The sequence below is a fragment of the Sceloporus occidentalis genome, unplaced genomic scaffold, assembly GCF_023333645.1.
Source record: "Sceloporus occidentalis isolate IW3139 unplaced genomic scaffold, rSceOcc1.0.p SCAF_76, whole genome shotgun sequence".
Classification (NCBI taxonomy): domain Eukaryota; kingdom Metazoa; phylum Chordata; class Lepidosauria; order Squamata; family Phrynosomatidae; genus Sceloporus; species Sceloporus occidentalis.
Genome location: NW_028317056.1, coordinates 1532594 through 1549522, shown reverse-complemented (window position 1 = coordinate 1549522; position 16929 = coordinate 1532594). Strand labels below are relative to the sequence as shown.

Here is a 16929-nt window from a genome sequence, read left to right as displayed (position 1 = left end):
ACTCGGATGATGGGAATTGTAGTCTCTCAGAGGAACTCAGAGAGTCAGGTTTCCATAGCTGTCAATTATCCATTCATTCAGTCAGCGCAGGCTCACCGCAGCCTACTACCCCAGGGTACTCCGCTATACCCCATTAAAGGGGCAGTGCTCCATTCTGACTAATGTCGGTCTTATTGCATTAATTGTTTTACTAAACAGCATGAAGTTCATGTGAAAAGAAACAATTTGGGCAAAAACAATTACTGTGTGATAAATCCCCCTCCCCCCCACTGCTGCATACAGTAATGTCGGTGACAGAAAGCTGGTTTTATCTCATTTTGCTCCAATAAACTCCCTTTATCTGCAGACCTGGAGCCGCCGTCGCTGTCAGTCATGTGATATTTTGGGTGACTTTCCCGGCTCAAACACCACACTGAGCTGATGCTTTATGGCAATGCTAATGAAGTCCGTTCCTCCATAGACTTCCATTAGTCACAGTGTCTGCTGGGTGATTAAGACTGAGTCATTCTATTGTTCCCCACAGGCAGTATGATAAGGAGTCGGGGTGTTTAGTAGATTGGGGATCAGATAACAGACCGAGAATCATACAAACGGCTGATATGCAGCTGCCTGAAAACTTTATATTTTGGGGCAAAAACTGAAGATGCATTTTAATAAAAATGAAAGTTCCCTTTTAAAATGTTTGAGGGACTGAACACATCGATGTGCAGCGTCAAAGGGGCGTGTCAGCTGCATCCCGTTACTAAGCAACGAGCTAAGCAACGGCACGGGAGTTCTAAACCCCAGAGTTTGCACTAAGTACTGGAATAATCGCCGAACGTTCTTTGGAACATTTATTTCGAATCATAAGGCTAATGCCGGTTATATTGAGGACACAGGTCGTTATAGTTTAAGTAACAAGCCCCACTAGAATGAAGATCCTGTCCATTTCCGCTCTTGTGTTTGGAACTCCACGCCAGGAGTTTTACATCATAATTCTGCGCCTGTCTCCAGGGGGCGGACCTGACGCTTTTTTGGTTGCTATGTGTCGTCACGGGGAGAGGGAAGCAGTTGGTAGCGGCGGGAGGATTGAGCTGCGGACGGGGAGACATGGCTGGAGGTACCTGGGGCAGGGGTGATGATATGATAATACTGGGGGGCATTACTGCGATATAAGCGGGCAGCATGTAGGGTGTTATTACTGGGGCGCGGCTGAGGAATATTACCTAGAAAAGGGGGCATTAACTGGGAAAGAGCAGGTAGGTAGTATTACCTGGGGGCAGCCGGTATAGGGCTATTACCTGGGGGCAGCCGGTATAGGGGTATTACCTGGGGGCAGCCGGTATAGGGGTATTACTTGGGGGCAGCCGGTATAGGGGTATTCCTTGGGGGCAGCTTGGAGAGGGCTATTATTACTTGGGGGCAGCCAGGGCTGGCCCAAGGCAAAATGCTGCCCCTTCAAAAGTGCCGCCTGGAGCGGTTGCCCCACTTGGCTCCATTGTCGGGCCGGCCCTGGGGATAGCTGGTGGAGGGGTATTGTGGATAACACGTAAGGGGTATCGGGGGAGCTGCTGGGGTTATTAGTTAAGTGCATTTTTACCAGCAGTCCAGTTCATGATTCTAGGGCACGGAGTGTGAGATGTCATGTAGTGTGGACACATATATGACATCATGGCGGGCTCACTGTGTTAACATGGGTTGCAATGTGCGTAGCCCCTGCGGAGTTGCCTTTTTCACTGTCCTTGGCAGTCCTGGCAAATCCGGGGCCGTTGGTGGTTATGTAATGGCTTATCTCTGTGTCCCCCAGTGTGGCAGCACCCGTTTGTGAACGTCTTTAAACACGTGCGTCTGGAGGAATGGAAGAAATCGAGCAAGGAGGGAGATGTCACCAGCGTCATGGTAACTGCGTGACGGCATGCAGCGGCGTCTACAGCGCAAACGGCACGCGGGTTTAACCCGGGGCAGATAATGATCAGAAAAGGCTCTATTCATTCTCTTTATTATATACCCCCGTATATATATATATATATATATATATATATATATATATATATATATATTGCCTCCAGTGACCATGCTGGAGGAGTGTATCATGCCCTGTCCTGCTTTAGTTTTAGATGTTCTCTCTCTTGCCTCCAGGACAAGACCTTGAAGTGCACCGTATACAGGGTCCGGGGCTCCATTCCAGCTGGAAACTACATCCAGCTGCCCAAAACCAGCTCGCAGTCTCTGGGGCTGACGGGCCGGTACCTGTACGTGCTGTTCAGGCCGCTGCCGGGGAAGCACTTTGTGGTGCACGCTGATGTCGGTGCGGAGGTAAGACAGAGCGGCCCATGATACTGAGCGTTGCCCAGAGTTCTCCCGTTCTGGCTTCTGGTAAATAAATAACTTTTCCACATTTTTTTTTTTCTTTCTAGAACGGCCAGAGTATCCGCATCTCCTTCTCCAATCTCTTCAAGGAGTTCAAGTCCACGGCCACTTGGCTGCAGTTCCCCTTTGTCTGCGGGGCAGTAAAGGGGTCTGTGTACGACAGCACGGCGCAGTCCGCACGGCAGGGTGAGATACGCTGGACTGCGTTCCTTACCCGGGAAATGCTGTTCTATTATTTAACATAATAAGAAAAAGTAGACCTCCATTAAATAGAGCTGTTTCCTTAAAAGTGGAAAACTCATGTTAGTTAAAGACCCAGTAGAAGTGGTAGAGGGTAATACAGCGAGGGGATTAAACAGGCATGGGATAGACATACGGCTCCTGAATCTAAAACAAGACCAACAATTTTGGTTTGAGTCCCTACAGCAGGAGAAAAGGGGCGACTATGTGGGCAGAATAGGCCTGATGTGCCAGCAAATTCTTAATGTAAACCAAATGGTGCGGCTAGTAAATAAGATACTTGATGTAGATGTGTAACAAAGTATTACATTTCTTTCTGTTTACAGATCTGGTGGGTCCGGTCCCCTCGGGCTCTCGGTGGACCTGTCTTCTCTTGGACTTAAAGTTCATCCTGTCTGCCTATCTAAGTCGGAACTACAGCCACCTGAGGAGCATCAAACTCTGCTCTAACCTTCTGGTGAAGAACCTGGTGACCAGCGATCTGCTCTTCAACCCTGGTGAGATCCAGTATGCTCTCCTGTGTGTGGAGCACAAGGCTTATCCTGACCCCCCACACTACTATACAACAGTATAGCTGGACAGCCTATGGCTCATAGGGGATCTTTAAAGTCATAGAGTCCACAGAGTCCTACCATTCGAGGCAGACCTAATCGCCTATCCTGTTCACTTGTCTGATTTCAGAGGTGTCCTTCAGCGAGGCTCGTCAGGCCAAGAGCCTGTCTCAAGGGGTGTCCCCCATGCCTCGAGAGATGGCTTTCCCAGTACCCAAAGGAGAGAAGTGGCACGAGCTGTATGACTTCATAAGGTGGGTAACAAGATTATTATATTGTCTCTTAAGCAGCACGTTCTGTTTGTCATCTGGAAGTTGTTCATAGTCTAGAAACGGTGTTGTCTCAGTTTAAGATCAGATTTGGTGAATAGATGAGACCGGGTAATATGGATAAATGATGCTGAGGTCTATCGTCGAGTCCCTTACCTTATTGTATTTCCTTCAGCTTTCCGTCAGACGGCTCCAAACTCCCGTATGACTCCATCCAAAAAGGACAGTCCAACCGAACAGAACCCGGTGAGACCTGAATCTGTCATCTTCTGCTGTCCTTCCATGTGCACCCACCATGCGCTGCCGTGCTCCGCTCGTCTCCTCGTCTCTTCGTTCTTTCATAGGCCGCCGTTGGCACCTCCAGGGATTGTCCTATATTCTCTTTACTTTGTCCAAGGAGGGTTACTAACTGGTTGTTTTTCTTTCCTCGCATGATCCTCAGGAGCCCGTGCCTCTCGTAGCCATTCCCGGGAACACACGCAGCCGGTTACCGTCAGCAAACCAGTAAAGGACAGAGTGTCTCTCATCCAGCAGATAACGTCGCCCCGTCCGGTGAGATGACCTCACTGTTTATTGCTTTTGTGTGATATATAGGACATATTTCCCAGTGAATCGTTGTAACGAAGGAAGAAAAAACTGGGGGAGGGGACGCAATATCCAAAAATATTAAAAAATATATATATTTTTATTGAAATATCTTCACTATTTCATGGACGTCTTTAGTAACTATTTCCACGTCTGTTCTCAGTACCGGTTTTTATTTATTTTTTGGCGAATGGTCCATTTTTATTATTTTTTGGTTTCAGATGCCCCGACACATTCCTCTGCGGACAGACTCGATCCCCGAGCGTTTTCTGTCTTTGCGTTCGAGGACGGAAGAGGAAGAAGAGTCTCTGGGTGAGAGCAACGTGGAGGATGACGGCGGAGTCCATGTGTACGCACACAAGGGCCAGAAAGTCACCGTCCACCGGAGCGGCAAACAGTCTGAGCGAGTGAGTGGGTCAGCAGGGAGCGAAGCAGGGGGATGTGATGTCATAGATACAAACAAACTTTATTTATATATATATATATATATATATATAAGTATATATCCGCCATGACTTCCCACTAACGTGGAGCATTTCTGTTGTCTCTCCCAGGTTTGCACTGATATTAACAGACCGCAGGCTTTATCAGCCATTAACGGCAACCAGGTGAGTCTGTTCTAGAGAGACGCTTCCAGGCAGAGACTTCAGGAAATGGTTCTAACTCTCGCTCTTATATTCCAGACGCTGCATCCGGATCCTATCCTGACCCTTCGGAAAATTATTGGTTTTGGAGGCTGCACTGAACGTTGTGTGAGTACCATGCGATACATACTACATACGTGCTACATAGTCCCTGCACGCACTCTCTATTCTCACTGCAGTCTCTGTACATGCATTCTAATCTCTGCACGCACACTCTAATCTCGCTGGCGTCTCTGCACGCCCTTCATCCTGTACTAATCACTCTATCTGACAGTGTTTCCCCGTTATCCGGTGCTGATCTAGTCTCTGTGTGCTGAGTTACATTGGTCTAAATACATAATAATTTCATTTTTTGTGACTTGCTTGTCTTGGAATGATCGTTGTCCTCTTTATCCGCCGCTCTCGTCTTCTCTCCTGTAGGCCCTCTGGACTCACACCGGCTGCTCCGTGGTGTATCCGTGCCACGCGGTCATTGTGGTTCTTACGGTGAAGAGTGGAGAGCAGAGGTTTCTCCTGGGTCACACTGATAAGGTAATTGGGGGCTTCACTGATGTCTCCTAGATATAAACCCCACGAGGCAGGACATGTCAGCCCATGGAACCGACCAACAAAAACAGCTTAATCGATACACACAGCAGACATGCGCGTACGTCGTACTAACACTAAGCCTGTTTCTTTATCAGATCCCTTCTGTATTAATTGAGTGCGTTCAATAAACAGCCGATTGGGGATTTAGGCGCATGCTCGTAGGGGACTGATTGGGTAGAACAGGTTGGGTGTGAGAGTGAGGAGCTGCGTGTAAACCGACGTTATTTCCGTGACTTTCCTTAGTGTTCTTAGTCTGGGTTGGGGCAGAAGGTTCGTCACCAGGTGTGTTAATGCAGATTAATTCTCGTTCCTCCAGGTTTCTTCTCTGGCTTTTAACGGCTCCTGTACCCTGCTGGCCTCGGCCCAAACCGGCCCTCTCAGTATGGTCCGGCTCTGGAACTTTCAGAAGGGGAGCTGTTTGGCGATGTTCAAAACTCACGCTCACTCCGTCTCCTGCCTCAGGTCAGTGCTGGGCGATGGGAGAGCAAAACGTCCAGCTCTCCATCCGCGTCCCGCCGTCTCCTTTTATCCGTTTTGTACAGTTTGCGTTACGGCTCTAGAAGCGCTAAATCAGAGTCTCTTTCAGTCTCTCGCACAGCGGATCTGTTTTATGTGGCGTCGGCAAAGACGGACATGGGAAAACCGTAAGTACGGGCGCACCGGATGAACCAAAGGGTTCTTTTCTGCCATCAAATTCTCTGTGTTTGTTGGTGAATGTTTTTTGATGACGTTTATGTTCAAAAAGCTCGCGTAATAAAATGTGATGTCATTATGTGCTTTAATGTTTAATTTGCGGACAGCTGGTGGTCGTGTGGAACACCTCGCAGGCCAGCCGCGGTGGGGAGGTTGTCGTCTTGGCCAAAGCTCATACCGAAGTGGACATCCACACGATGAAGATCGCGTTCTTTGACGACACGAGGTATCCTGATCGTGGATTAAACGTTAATACGTTTTCTTTTTAAGTATCTCCGGGGGGCTGATAAATCTCCCCGCTTTCCACAGGATGGTCTCGTGCGGCCGGAACAATGTGCGTCTCTGGCGGGTGCGTGGAGGGTCTCTGCGCTCCTGCCCTGTGAACCTCGGGGAGTATAATCACTTGGAGTTCTCCGATCTGGCTTTCGAGGTCGGACACAGTCCTGAGAGAGAGATCGAGGACCGCACGCTGTGAGTTTAATGTGGGGGGCTCACAGACCCGGTATAGGTGGCATAGGACCGAGGTTCTAGCAGCAGCTACAGTCCGTGGTGTGTTAGATACTCTGGGGGGAATAAATGCTATCAGGTCATCATCCGACGAGTCCCGCCGTACCCGCTCATGCAATGTCCTCCTCCTCCGCAGCTACGTGTGCAGCCTCAGCGGTCACATCTTGGAAATCGACTATAAGAACATGTCTCTCAGCAACGTGCGGCGCGTTCAGCCGAGTCAGCAGCGGCACAGCGAGCGCAGGGAGAAGCAGACGCTCCGTTCGGGTGAGGGGGGCTCCATCCATTATCCTGGTTAATGCTGCCTGCTGACCCTATAGACTCTTTGTCGGAAGCCTATACATAGCGGGTGATGTTTTTTTGGTCTATTAAGACCCAGCTATCCTTGCAATTTTTTCTGAATAAAGAGCGTTCTTCTTTTTCTCTCCTTTTTTTCTCGTCCAGCTCCCGGCATCGCTGTCAGCAGCCTTAGTATCTCTGCTACGTTTTGTGCCACTGGCTCTGAGGATGGCCACCTAAGGCTATGGCCGTTGGACTTTTCGGGGGTCTTCCTTGAGGCGGGTGAGATATTAGCTTGACGCGTGCGCTGTGAAGGGGACCTGTGAGTTGTGTGATATAAAACGTGGTGTCCCGTGTAACCTTTGATGTATTTGCAGAACATGAAGGTCCGGTGAGCTGCGTTTCCATCAGTCCCGACGGTCTGCAGGTCCTGTCCTGCACCTCAAGTGGTGAATTGGGGGTCCTGGATGTCCCTTCTCGGGGGTACCTCACATTGATGCGCTCACACACAGACTCCCTGCTGGCCTTCTCTTACCACCCTATCCATGCGCAGCTGGCCACAGTGTCCTCTGACAATACCATACGGATCTGGGACATGCATTCCCTGCAGCAGGTGCGTGCATGCGTGTGCGTGTGGTCGGTCACGTGTCTCTTCATCTCGCCAATTGGGGGATCTTATACGGGTTACATGGGCTCATTCACCAATACCTAGCAGAAATGGGTAAACTCGGACACTATGGAATTATGGGAAAGATCCCAACGGGTTTTAATCACTAATGTGCCTTTCTTTGGTTTTTCTCTGCAGCTTTATGACTTCACCGCCAGCGGGGAGACTCCTTGTGCCGTGTCTTTCCACCCCGCATGGCGGGCCCTGGCGTGTGGCTTTAGCACTGGGGTGGTGAGGTTTTTTGACCTGGAGTCCACAGCTCTGCAGGCAGAACACAAGTAGGTATAAGAGCGGCCGTGCGTCGCGCATGCACGTGGAGCTGCGCTAATATTTTCTCTGCTTTGGATAGGGTGTGAGGGTCGTGTCTTGGCTCGTTCCTTTGCCCCGTATAATCTGACTCCTCTCGCTACTCATACAGGCAACACCGAGGGGCAATCATCGGCCTTCTCTTCTCTCCCGACGGGACCCTGATGTACAGCTCGTGCTCTCTGGGCTCTCTGGCGCTGTACAGCATCTCGCGTACGGAGCAGCATGTCGTGCGGGTGCTGGGTGAGTTTAAAGGGACCCGTGAGCCCTTACCCGTGAGATAACTGTTCCTTTAAGAATCGAGGTGATGAGGCCTCCGTGGCCGATAGAGACCGACTTCTTCATTGCCCTGTTTTGTGTGATGCAGGCAATGTTGTTTGCAAGGACGCAGACAGGGGCCCCCAGGCCTTGGCCCTCAGCACAGATGGGCGTCTCCTGGCCTTCGTTGGACCCTCTGAGTACACCGTGACCATCATGGACGCCCGTTCGCTGGATGAGGTATCCAGTTTGCCATCGTTGTCCAGAATTTGTGGCTTATTGTAACATTGTGGCCGTCTAGGCTAATAAAACATGGTGGTCGTTTTGATGTTTTTCACCTAATCTCACACCGTTTAGTTCTTCCTCCCCTCGTTTTCTTTCCCTTTTAACCCTCGGCGTTTGTTTCAGCTCCTGCGCGTAGACGTGAGTATCCTGGATCTGGACAGCACTAAGCTGGACTCCGCCGCGGGGCTCGTGTTCAGCCCGCGTCCCCCAAACCACCTGCTGGTGGCAACCACCGGGAACAAGATCCTTTGGCTGGACTCCAGGACCGGACGACTCGTGAAAGAAGTGAGTTCATTAGAGCTTCAGTTACTGTCTGACCGAACGGGACAAATGCAGGGTATCCATGGTAACGCTCTTGTCTGATTTCAGGATTTAGATAATTTGTTTCCTTCCCAATTTTATAATGTCGTATAAATACATACTGTATGCAGCCTGCGGATAGCAACCGGCATTAAAGAACCCGGGGAGGGGGGAGGTTTATCCACAGGGTCCAATACGTCTGATCTGTTCTTGTACCCCCCAGGTAGCCCAGGTCCAGAAGCAGCACTGCTCCTCGCTGGCAGTGAGTCGGGACCTCCGTTACCTGCTCACGGCTGGAGAACGGGTCATTAAAGTGTGGGACCACAAGCAGGCCGGATCCACTCGCCCCCAGGTGATATGATAAGGAAAAGCATCCGTTTCGCATGATTCCTGTAGTGGTTTTAGTTTTCACCTTTCTCCTTTTTTTATTTTTTTATTTTTTTTTTGTGTACTGACCTCCCCCCCAAACTGGCCATTGCTTCTTCCATATTTGTTCCAACTCTCAGCTCCTCTCTCTTGTTTCAAAAGAGGAGAAACTAGAGGGTCAGCGGCTTAGACAAAGGGGTGGGTGGTAGATAAGTGGAGCAGCCTCCCACCAGGAGTGGTAGAGGGTAATACAGTGAGGGTATTAAACATGCATGGGATAGACATACGGCTCCTGAATCTAAGACGAGACCAACGACTGATCAAGCTTTGAGTCGTTACAGCAGGAGAAACGGGCGACTCCATGGGGGCCGGATGTGTTTTAACCTGAATGTTGTGTCCTCAGGCGTTCATCGGTCACTCCGAGGCTGTGCGGCGGGTGGATTTCTCCCCGGACCAGCGGTGCGTGATCAGCGCCGGAGATGCCATTTTTATTTGGGATTTTGAAGGTGCTCCTGACCCGGAGGATCTGGTGACAGAGTAAGAGTTTGGAGCGACGTTCTGCAGGGAACCCCAGCAAACTTTGGGGTCCGTTCATTGTTTGCAGGGGAGTCAAACATTTCACCTTATGAAGTGCTGACCCCTCTTGCATGGAGGGGTGAGCTGGCCCTGTATAATGTATTATCTAATGAGTCCCTTATCTATACATTAAAGAAGGCTACGTAAGCCCTTCATAAGGAGAAGTTCACCGAGGTTTGCCCCTAACAACAGAGTGATTGGGGGTGCAGTTCTCCCAGACCCCCAGACACCGGTAATAAATAACTGTTTGTGTTATTTTTCTCCCCCAGCCCCGCTGCGGCCCTTCCTCGCGCCCTCCACTCCAGCGCCGGTAAGTGAACGGTAATTAAATAGTCCGTAACGGAGCCGCCTGCACGTAATCTGTTATCACCCAAAACTCGGCTTCCGTCCTGCAGCAGATAACGGCGCCGAGCAGGGGAGAGACTCCACGTTTATCGCTAGCGGGATGCCTCGCCGCGCAGCTCCGCGGCCCTGCGTCTTGTCGCCTCCCCGTCTGGATATCAGCCCCGTGAGGAGCGAGGATCGCGCAGGTGAGGAGAGGAGTTATTTTGTGTGGGTCGCGTGTTATGAGGGGGATCGTGGAAGGGAACGGGACTCTGTATGAGACGGAGGGGAAGGAGGGCGATCCGGTGCTCATCACACGGCCGTATAATTAATGTTCCGTCTGCTTCTTATTTCCAGAGGATGTCGCGTTGGAGTCTGACGTGGACAGCTTGGAGGCTCGAGCCGCGCAGGAAGAATCCCGAGTATGCGAGCCGAGCAAAGCTGACTCGGCAAAGAGCGACGGACACTCATCTTTGGTTATCATAGAGTGTCAGCCCAACAGGACCAAACTTCCCTGGGTGGCAAAGAGCAAGGAAGGTAAATACAAGCAGGCTGAAAGAACTTGGCCAGACCCCTCGGCGCTGCCAGACCCCTGGGAAGCTCCATCCTAGCACCGGCTTCCATCTTCCCTTAGCTACTTAGAACGGAGACGTTGCTCAGCATGTTGGATGCCCCCCGGTTCAGTTCACTCTCTTTTTCAGGAAAAGCAGGACCCCCTCTCCTGAGCCCGCCGCGTCCCGATGCCTACATTCACTTCAACGCTAGATTCAAAGCCTCCGGTCCAGCCAAGGTAAGGCGTCTGTAGAGCCCAAAATTCTCGCCGGTTCCGGCTCTGTCTGTCTGTCTGTCCGTCCTCTGACTGCTGAAGCAGATAAAGATCCCCAAATAATAATAATCACCTGGTGCTTCAAAGTCTTTGAAATCCTCGGGGTAAATATATCGTGTGATGTGTCTTTGTCCAGGGGCTTTGCCAGCCGCCCGCGGGCCAGGAGATCCTGACGCTGAAAGCTGTGATTGGTTATAACGGGAACGGCCGGGGGAACATGGTGTGGAATCCGGACACAGGTATTCTGCAGCGCACAAGGAGTTAATACATTAACCCATTCAGACAGGTCATTAGACGAGTTCACTGCCTTTTATTCAGGTACTTGTCCCTACTACCTCTGTTTCTGCTGCTTTAAGCCCCCGCAGTATTCCATACCGCTCGCTGACGCACACGGAAAAGCATTAAAACCCGTTTAAGATGTATTTTTATTGTAGAAATACACTGTTTATTCCCCAATCTCAAGCCGACTGTTGTTGGTGGTCTTTTCCCTTAAATAATGGAGAAGTGCCACCCTCTGCGCTGTCTGGGGTAACCGCTGGGGGATTGCCCCCCGAGACGGGGGGGTTCACGCGGATCTGATACCCGTGTCGGTTGCCTGACCCGTGTGTTTCTGGAGCAGGTTTTTTCGCGTACACGTGCGGCTGCGTCATCGTAGTGGAAGATCTGCACTCCGGCTCACAGCAGCACTGGCTCGGTCACCCCGAGGAGATCTCCACCCTGGCGCTTGCCAATGATGCCCTGGTGAGTACTCCGCGTGTTAGTCATCTGGACATGGAGATGCCGTGAGATCATAAAGCTTCAGCGTACACTCATTCGCTATAACCCTGGAATATAGAAACTCTTTTTAATTGTTAAACGCAGACAAACATTTCCATGGATGCCGAGAATATTAAGTAAGCTTTATTTTCTTTCATCTGAATTGCCCCCCGAGGGCTACAACATCTTGTCTGCTTGACTGCTTCCATTACCTGCACTATGTCAGAGAGGGTACGGCAGAGACAAATTACCCCCTGCTGAAGCTCAATGAGTGATATATATATGTGTGTGTGTGTGTGTGTGTGTGTGTGTATATGTGTATATATATATATATATATATATATATATATATATATATATATATATATATATATATATATATATATATATATATAGCACCTCGAGTTGCTGTAATGGCAGCTGCGTCTCCAGATTTTTCAGGAGAAGGATGCACATAAGAGGATATGCCCCCTAACCTTCATATTTCGTTTTCCCAATGTTTTTTCTCCCCAGGTCCTGGCTTCTGCCTCTGGCGCAGGCGATGGTTCTTCCCTGTGTCAGATCCGAATATGGGACACTCAGGATGGTTCGTGCGTAAAGATCCTGCAGCATCACATGGCGGAGGTCCAGGTCATGAGCTTCTCCCGGGACGACCGCCTGCTCGTTACTGTCGGTCGGTATTCACTATCGTGCACAATGAGAAATGTGTCCAGAGAAGGGCCACAAGCCATTTCAGCACAGTGTATAAATATCGAAAGCAGTGTTCCTTCATTTTGACTCGATTTTTTTTTTTCTTCCCGCAGGAGACTACCACGATGGCGGGCTCGCTCTGTGGAGCACCGCGTCATACACGCTGCTGGCAAACAGCCGCCTGAGCGAGCCGGTCCACACCACGGCCTTTAATCCTGCGCATGCTGGTAGCTTTGCGTGCGTTGGCTCGAGGGGAGTGAGTTTCTGGAGGATAGACGAGCTGGGATCTGGTACTCAGTTGAAGGTGAGTGCTGTGGAATAATCTTACTCATTGAAAATCACTTCTATAGTAATATATCTGGGTGCCAAAGGACCTGTTCTGCTTTTGTTTTTTCCCCCCCGTCCTGCGGTTTCTTTGATTTGCCCGTTTTTCCTCCCCTTTTCAGGTGTTTAGAGCCTCGGTCCCGGATGACGTTGGCGCCGCAGAACTGACGTCCATCGCCTATAATGCCACCTCGGTGCTGTACGCCGGCTGCAGCACGGGACAAGTGTGCGTGTGGGACGCCCAGACCCACCGGTGCTTCATGACCTGGGAGGCAGACCAGGGGGAGATCGGTGAGCGTCGGCTCTGAAGTAGATGTTAAAAAAAAAAAAAAAAAAAAAAAAAAAAAAAAGTGAATTTCCTGAACTTTTTTTTTTTTTTTTCTCTTAAAAGGTGTTTTGCGGTGTAAAGGGAACAAGCTGCTGACCGGTAGCAACACGCGGAAAATACGGCTGTGGTCGGTGGCCGCCGTGCAGGAACTGAGAGACCGAGGATCTGCGGCCAGGTCTGAGCCCCCATCAGGATGATAATTCCACCCGTTCATACGTGAAGCGTGACCGCAGACCACGGCTCCACGTGATCAGGCCATTTAAACACCCCCCCCCCCCTCTTCTCTTGCGTTTAGCTCCAGCTCAGTCCTCATGGAGCACGAGATGACCCTGGACGGCGCCGTCATCAGCGCGACATTCGACGATAACCTGGACATGGGAATCGTGGGCACCACGGCTGGCACTTTGTGGTACATAAACTGGGTGGAGAACACCAGTATTCGGCTAATCAGCGGCCACAGGAACAAGGTAAAAAGCAAACGGTATACGCTAATCATGTTATTTAAGAAAACCGATATAGTGGATATTAGAGAACATTGAAGCTTTATGTGATGCCTGATGAAATCTGAAGAAGAGACCTCTGAGGTCCCAAAAGCTTGAAACTAATGAACAGAAGCCTGAAACTAATGAATCTTATTTTCTTTGTCTCGTGAAGGTAACGGACGTGGCGGTGGGTCCCGGTGAGAATCATTGTGCTACGTGCGGGGAGGATGGCAGCGTGCGAGTCTGGTCGCTCCACAGCTTTGAGCTCCTTCTTCAGTTCCAAGTCCTCAACCAGGTAATGCGGGGGGCTGCTACGTATCGTTCCTCATGCTGGTAATGTGGGGGGCCCACTGCGTATCGTTCCTCCTGCAGGTAATGCGGGGGGCCGCTGCGTATCGTTCCTCCTGCAGGTAATGCGGGGGGGCCGCTGCGTATCGTTCCTCCTGCAGGTAATGCGGGGGGGGGCGCTGCGTATTGTTCCTCCTGCTGGTAATGCGGGGGGGCCGCTGCGTATCGTTCCTCCTGCAGGTAATGCGGAGGGCTGCTGCGTATCGTTCCTCCTGCTGGTAATGCGGGGGGCTGCTGCGTATCGTTCCTCCTGCTGGTAATGCGGGGGGCTGCTGCGTATCGTTCCTCCTGCAGGTGATGCGGGGGGCCGCTGCGTATTGTTGGGGCAGACGGTATATCCGTTAAGCAGCCGCGGGTTCCTCCTCCTCCTCTTATAATTCCTCCCGTGTTTTAAGAGACGTGGGCTCCTTCCCGTGTGCCAGTGGTCAGTCCGTGATCTCCGTGTCTCCCGCAGAGCTGCTTGTGTGTGACCTGGAGTCCAGCACCAGTATCCGGCTTCCCGAAGGACAAGCAACATATTGCTGCCGGGTACAGCGACGGGACGATCCGCATCTTCAGTGTGTCCAGTACCGAGATGGAGATGAAAATACACCCGCACCCCTGTGCCGTGACCTCCATCGCCTACTCGGGTACAGGTGAGGAGCGTGTCGTGCAGCCTGACTTCGGGGGGGGTCGCGTGTCTGTCCTGGAGATTATATTGTTTGCTGTCTGCGCAGGCGAGGTGCTGCTCTCCGGTGGGAAGGACGGTCTGATCGCCATCAACAGCCCGCGGACAGGAATGACCATACGAGTGCTGAGCGATCACAAAGGATCTCCCATAACGTCCGTGGAATGCAGCCGCAGGAAGGTGAGAGACGCCTCCGGTGGGTCTTCTACATCCAAGAAGGAGACCGACTTTCCCCCAGGGACCTGAGCGTGTGATTTGGGCAGCACTAGCTTTATAAATCGGGCTGCAGCCAGCTGATTGGACACTGCTTTGGAACCCCCCCCCCTATCATATAACATACAGGCTTCCTCCTCTGTTATAGGCGGACGAGCTAGGCCTGGGTGCAGGGGAGCTGTGGCTGGCGGCCAGCGCGGACAGACGCGTTTCCGTGTGGGCGTCCGACTGGACTAAGGATAAATGTGAGCTTCTGGATTGGCTGACCTTCCCAGCGCCCGACGGCGATGATGTAAGTAACAGCTGCCCCTTTAACCGGTAACAGCTGTGACAAGCTTTGTGTGAGGGGCATAGGGCTGACATCGGTGGGGCACAAGGGCAAATTGTCACAGCAGGGCATGGTCAAAATAGTGCATGTGGGTAGGGCCAGATTAAACCCCTCCTGTTTTTCAGTCATGTTGGTAATAGTCTGATGCCAATTGGCTAATGAAAATTTTACGCAGTGACCAATTGCATCTGCTAACCAAGTCCCCCCCCCACAGGAGCAGGACTCGGCCGTGCCCAGCCTGGCAGCTTTTTGCCCGTGGCAGCCTGGCACAGTAGTCTATACCGGGTTCGGCATCGACAAGGAAGTCCTCTTCTACGGTCTGGTCCAGAAACAGGTATTCAGCGTCAAGAAACGGTTTGTGATACAGAGCGAGCCTCTCGTTGGGGGTGGCGAGGCAGCCCCGGCACTTTAAGACCGGCAGCCGCTGGCTGGATCCACGTGGGGCCACAGAACCCGGGAGCTGTGATGTCATACGGCGTTTTCTCTGATGCCTAATAATAATAATAATAATAATAATATGTTTCAGGTGGTGTTGAAGATTCCGCTCTCCCATTTTGCGACGTCTCTCGCCCTCTCTCCTGCCTCGTCACACTTGGCCCTTGGCAGCAATGGTAAGTCTGATATGCCGCCTTTAGTATGATTGCCCCTCCCCTTCATAGACTCCACCCACTCTGGAGGAAGCTGATAAGTCGCGGCTAAAAAGGAGGATCTGCCAGGCTCTGTAAAAATAATAATAAAAAAAGCAATAATTCTGGGTGAAAATGTGTTTTTTTTTTTTTTTTTTTTTTAATGAGCCAGAAGTCCTGAAAGATTCAAAAGCTCCAGTAACACAAAGCCCTCGGGTGATAAAGATCGTTCCGAAAACCGGAGGAGACGCGTCAAAAACGGCCAAATCAGTACAGATCTTAAATGATAAAAAACAGCACTTTCTTAAACATAAGAATTTCTTAAGATTTGTAAAAATTCTTCGTGGACCTCAAATGACCTCAAAACAGAATCGTTTTGTTTTTGTATTCGTTGCTAAAAAGCATTCCAGCGTCATCATAAGGGGGGGGGGGGGGGGGATATTTTTTTTTTACACATTTGGCATTTTATTTGCCTGTTTATCTCCATCTTTACAGAGCGTGTCCTGCGCGTCGTGGACTCCTCCGCAGGGACCCAGCAGGACTTCGCGAGCCACGATGACCGCGTACATCTCTGCCGAGTATCTCCTTCAGGGAAGCTCCTCTTCTCAGCCTCCTATAACCAAGTCCTGGTTTGGGACATTCAGAAATCCTGAAGCTGCGCATGCTCGGGGCACCCAGATGATTGGAGTGTCCGTGGTTCGCGGGGTACATCTCTGCATCCCCCGATCCCTCAACCCGCCGACACTGGCCTGACAGCTGCCGGGGAATCTTGGCCGGCTGTGCCTCTTGGGAGTAGTAGTCCCCAGCCACTCTGTGTCCCCCTGCCTTTGTGTAAATATATTATTTATGTGTTCGGCGCGATGTATTTATCTTTTTAATGATTGTGGTCAGCCACCAGTTACAGTTTCCATAAATCCAAATATATTTTAATGGGTTCTTTGGTAATATGTTGTTTTTAATAAAGTTTTAACTTGTGTAAATCCGCTTTATTGGTTTAATAACCAATAAAGTATATATATACGTGATCTGCTTTAGAAAAAGACACCACAGTCTCCCTTTACGTGATCCCGCGTAAAGAATATGGACAGCGCACGTTACCTATGGATACGATAAGGTGCATATACACCAGGGTACATTATCTATACGTTACAGATCTATAGGATGTACGAGAGGCAGATAGCTGGCGGGATCTCCCTTTTGGCAGTTGGGGGCTTTAGAGAGAGAGAGAGAGAGTGTGTGCGTGTGCGTGTGCGTGTGCGTGTGCGTGTGCGTGTGCGTGTGCGTGTGCGTGTGCGTGTGCGTGTGCGTGTGCGTGTGCGTGTACATGTGTGTGTACATAGATGTACTTGTCCAGCACTGCCTCAGCCATAAACAGTATCCTAATAGACTGGACTTTGCAATGGCTCCCCTAGGCCTGGACACCCCGGAGCCTCCTGGAGAGCCCGAACACCCTCTATGCTCGAGGACACTCGGGGGAGTGCCCGCTCCTCGCTCAGGAAGGTGAGGGGGCTCCGCGCTATCGCTGCAGCTGCAGGCTTACGTGCTATCAGGCAG

At 50.8% G+C, this 16929-nt stretch overlaps 1 protein-coding gene across 1 annotated transcript; it reads left to right on the top strand.

The window, feature by feature from the left end:
- Nucleotides 1-1089: 1089 nt before the first annotated feature.
- Nucleotides 1090-16028, top strand: LOC149285726 (WD repeat-containing protein 90-like). Its single transcript, XM_089494817.1, has 43 exons — nt 1090-1099; nt 1787-1878; nt 2119-2295; nt 2397-2535; nt 2916-3086; nt 3271-3394; nt 3585-3655; nt 3852-3961; nt 4216-4401; nt 4549-4602; nt 4678-4746; nt 5059-5169; nt 5543-5688; nt 5813-5870; nt 6027-6145; nt 6229-6390; nt 6563-6693; nt 6871-6987; nt 7083-7318; nt 7511-7650; nt 7791-7921; nt 8046-8176; nt 8345-8510; nt 8749-8873; nt 9291-9424; nt 9733-9773; nt 9859-9993; nt 10145-10324; nt 10489-10577; nt 10750-10852; nt 11233-11354; nt 11883-12042; nt 12173-12363; nt 12506-12674; nt 12775-12886; nt 13007-13178; nt 13366-13488; nt 13996-14176; nt 14258-14388; nt 14579-14713; nt 14964-15083; nt 15276-15360; nt 15871-16028. Exons 1-43 carry the CDS (start codon nt 1090-1092, stop codon nt 16026-16028), a joined length of 5517 nt encoding a protein of 1838 aa, XP_089350943.1.
- The last annotated feature ends 901 nt before the right edge of the window (nt 16029-16929 follow it).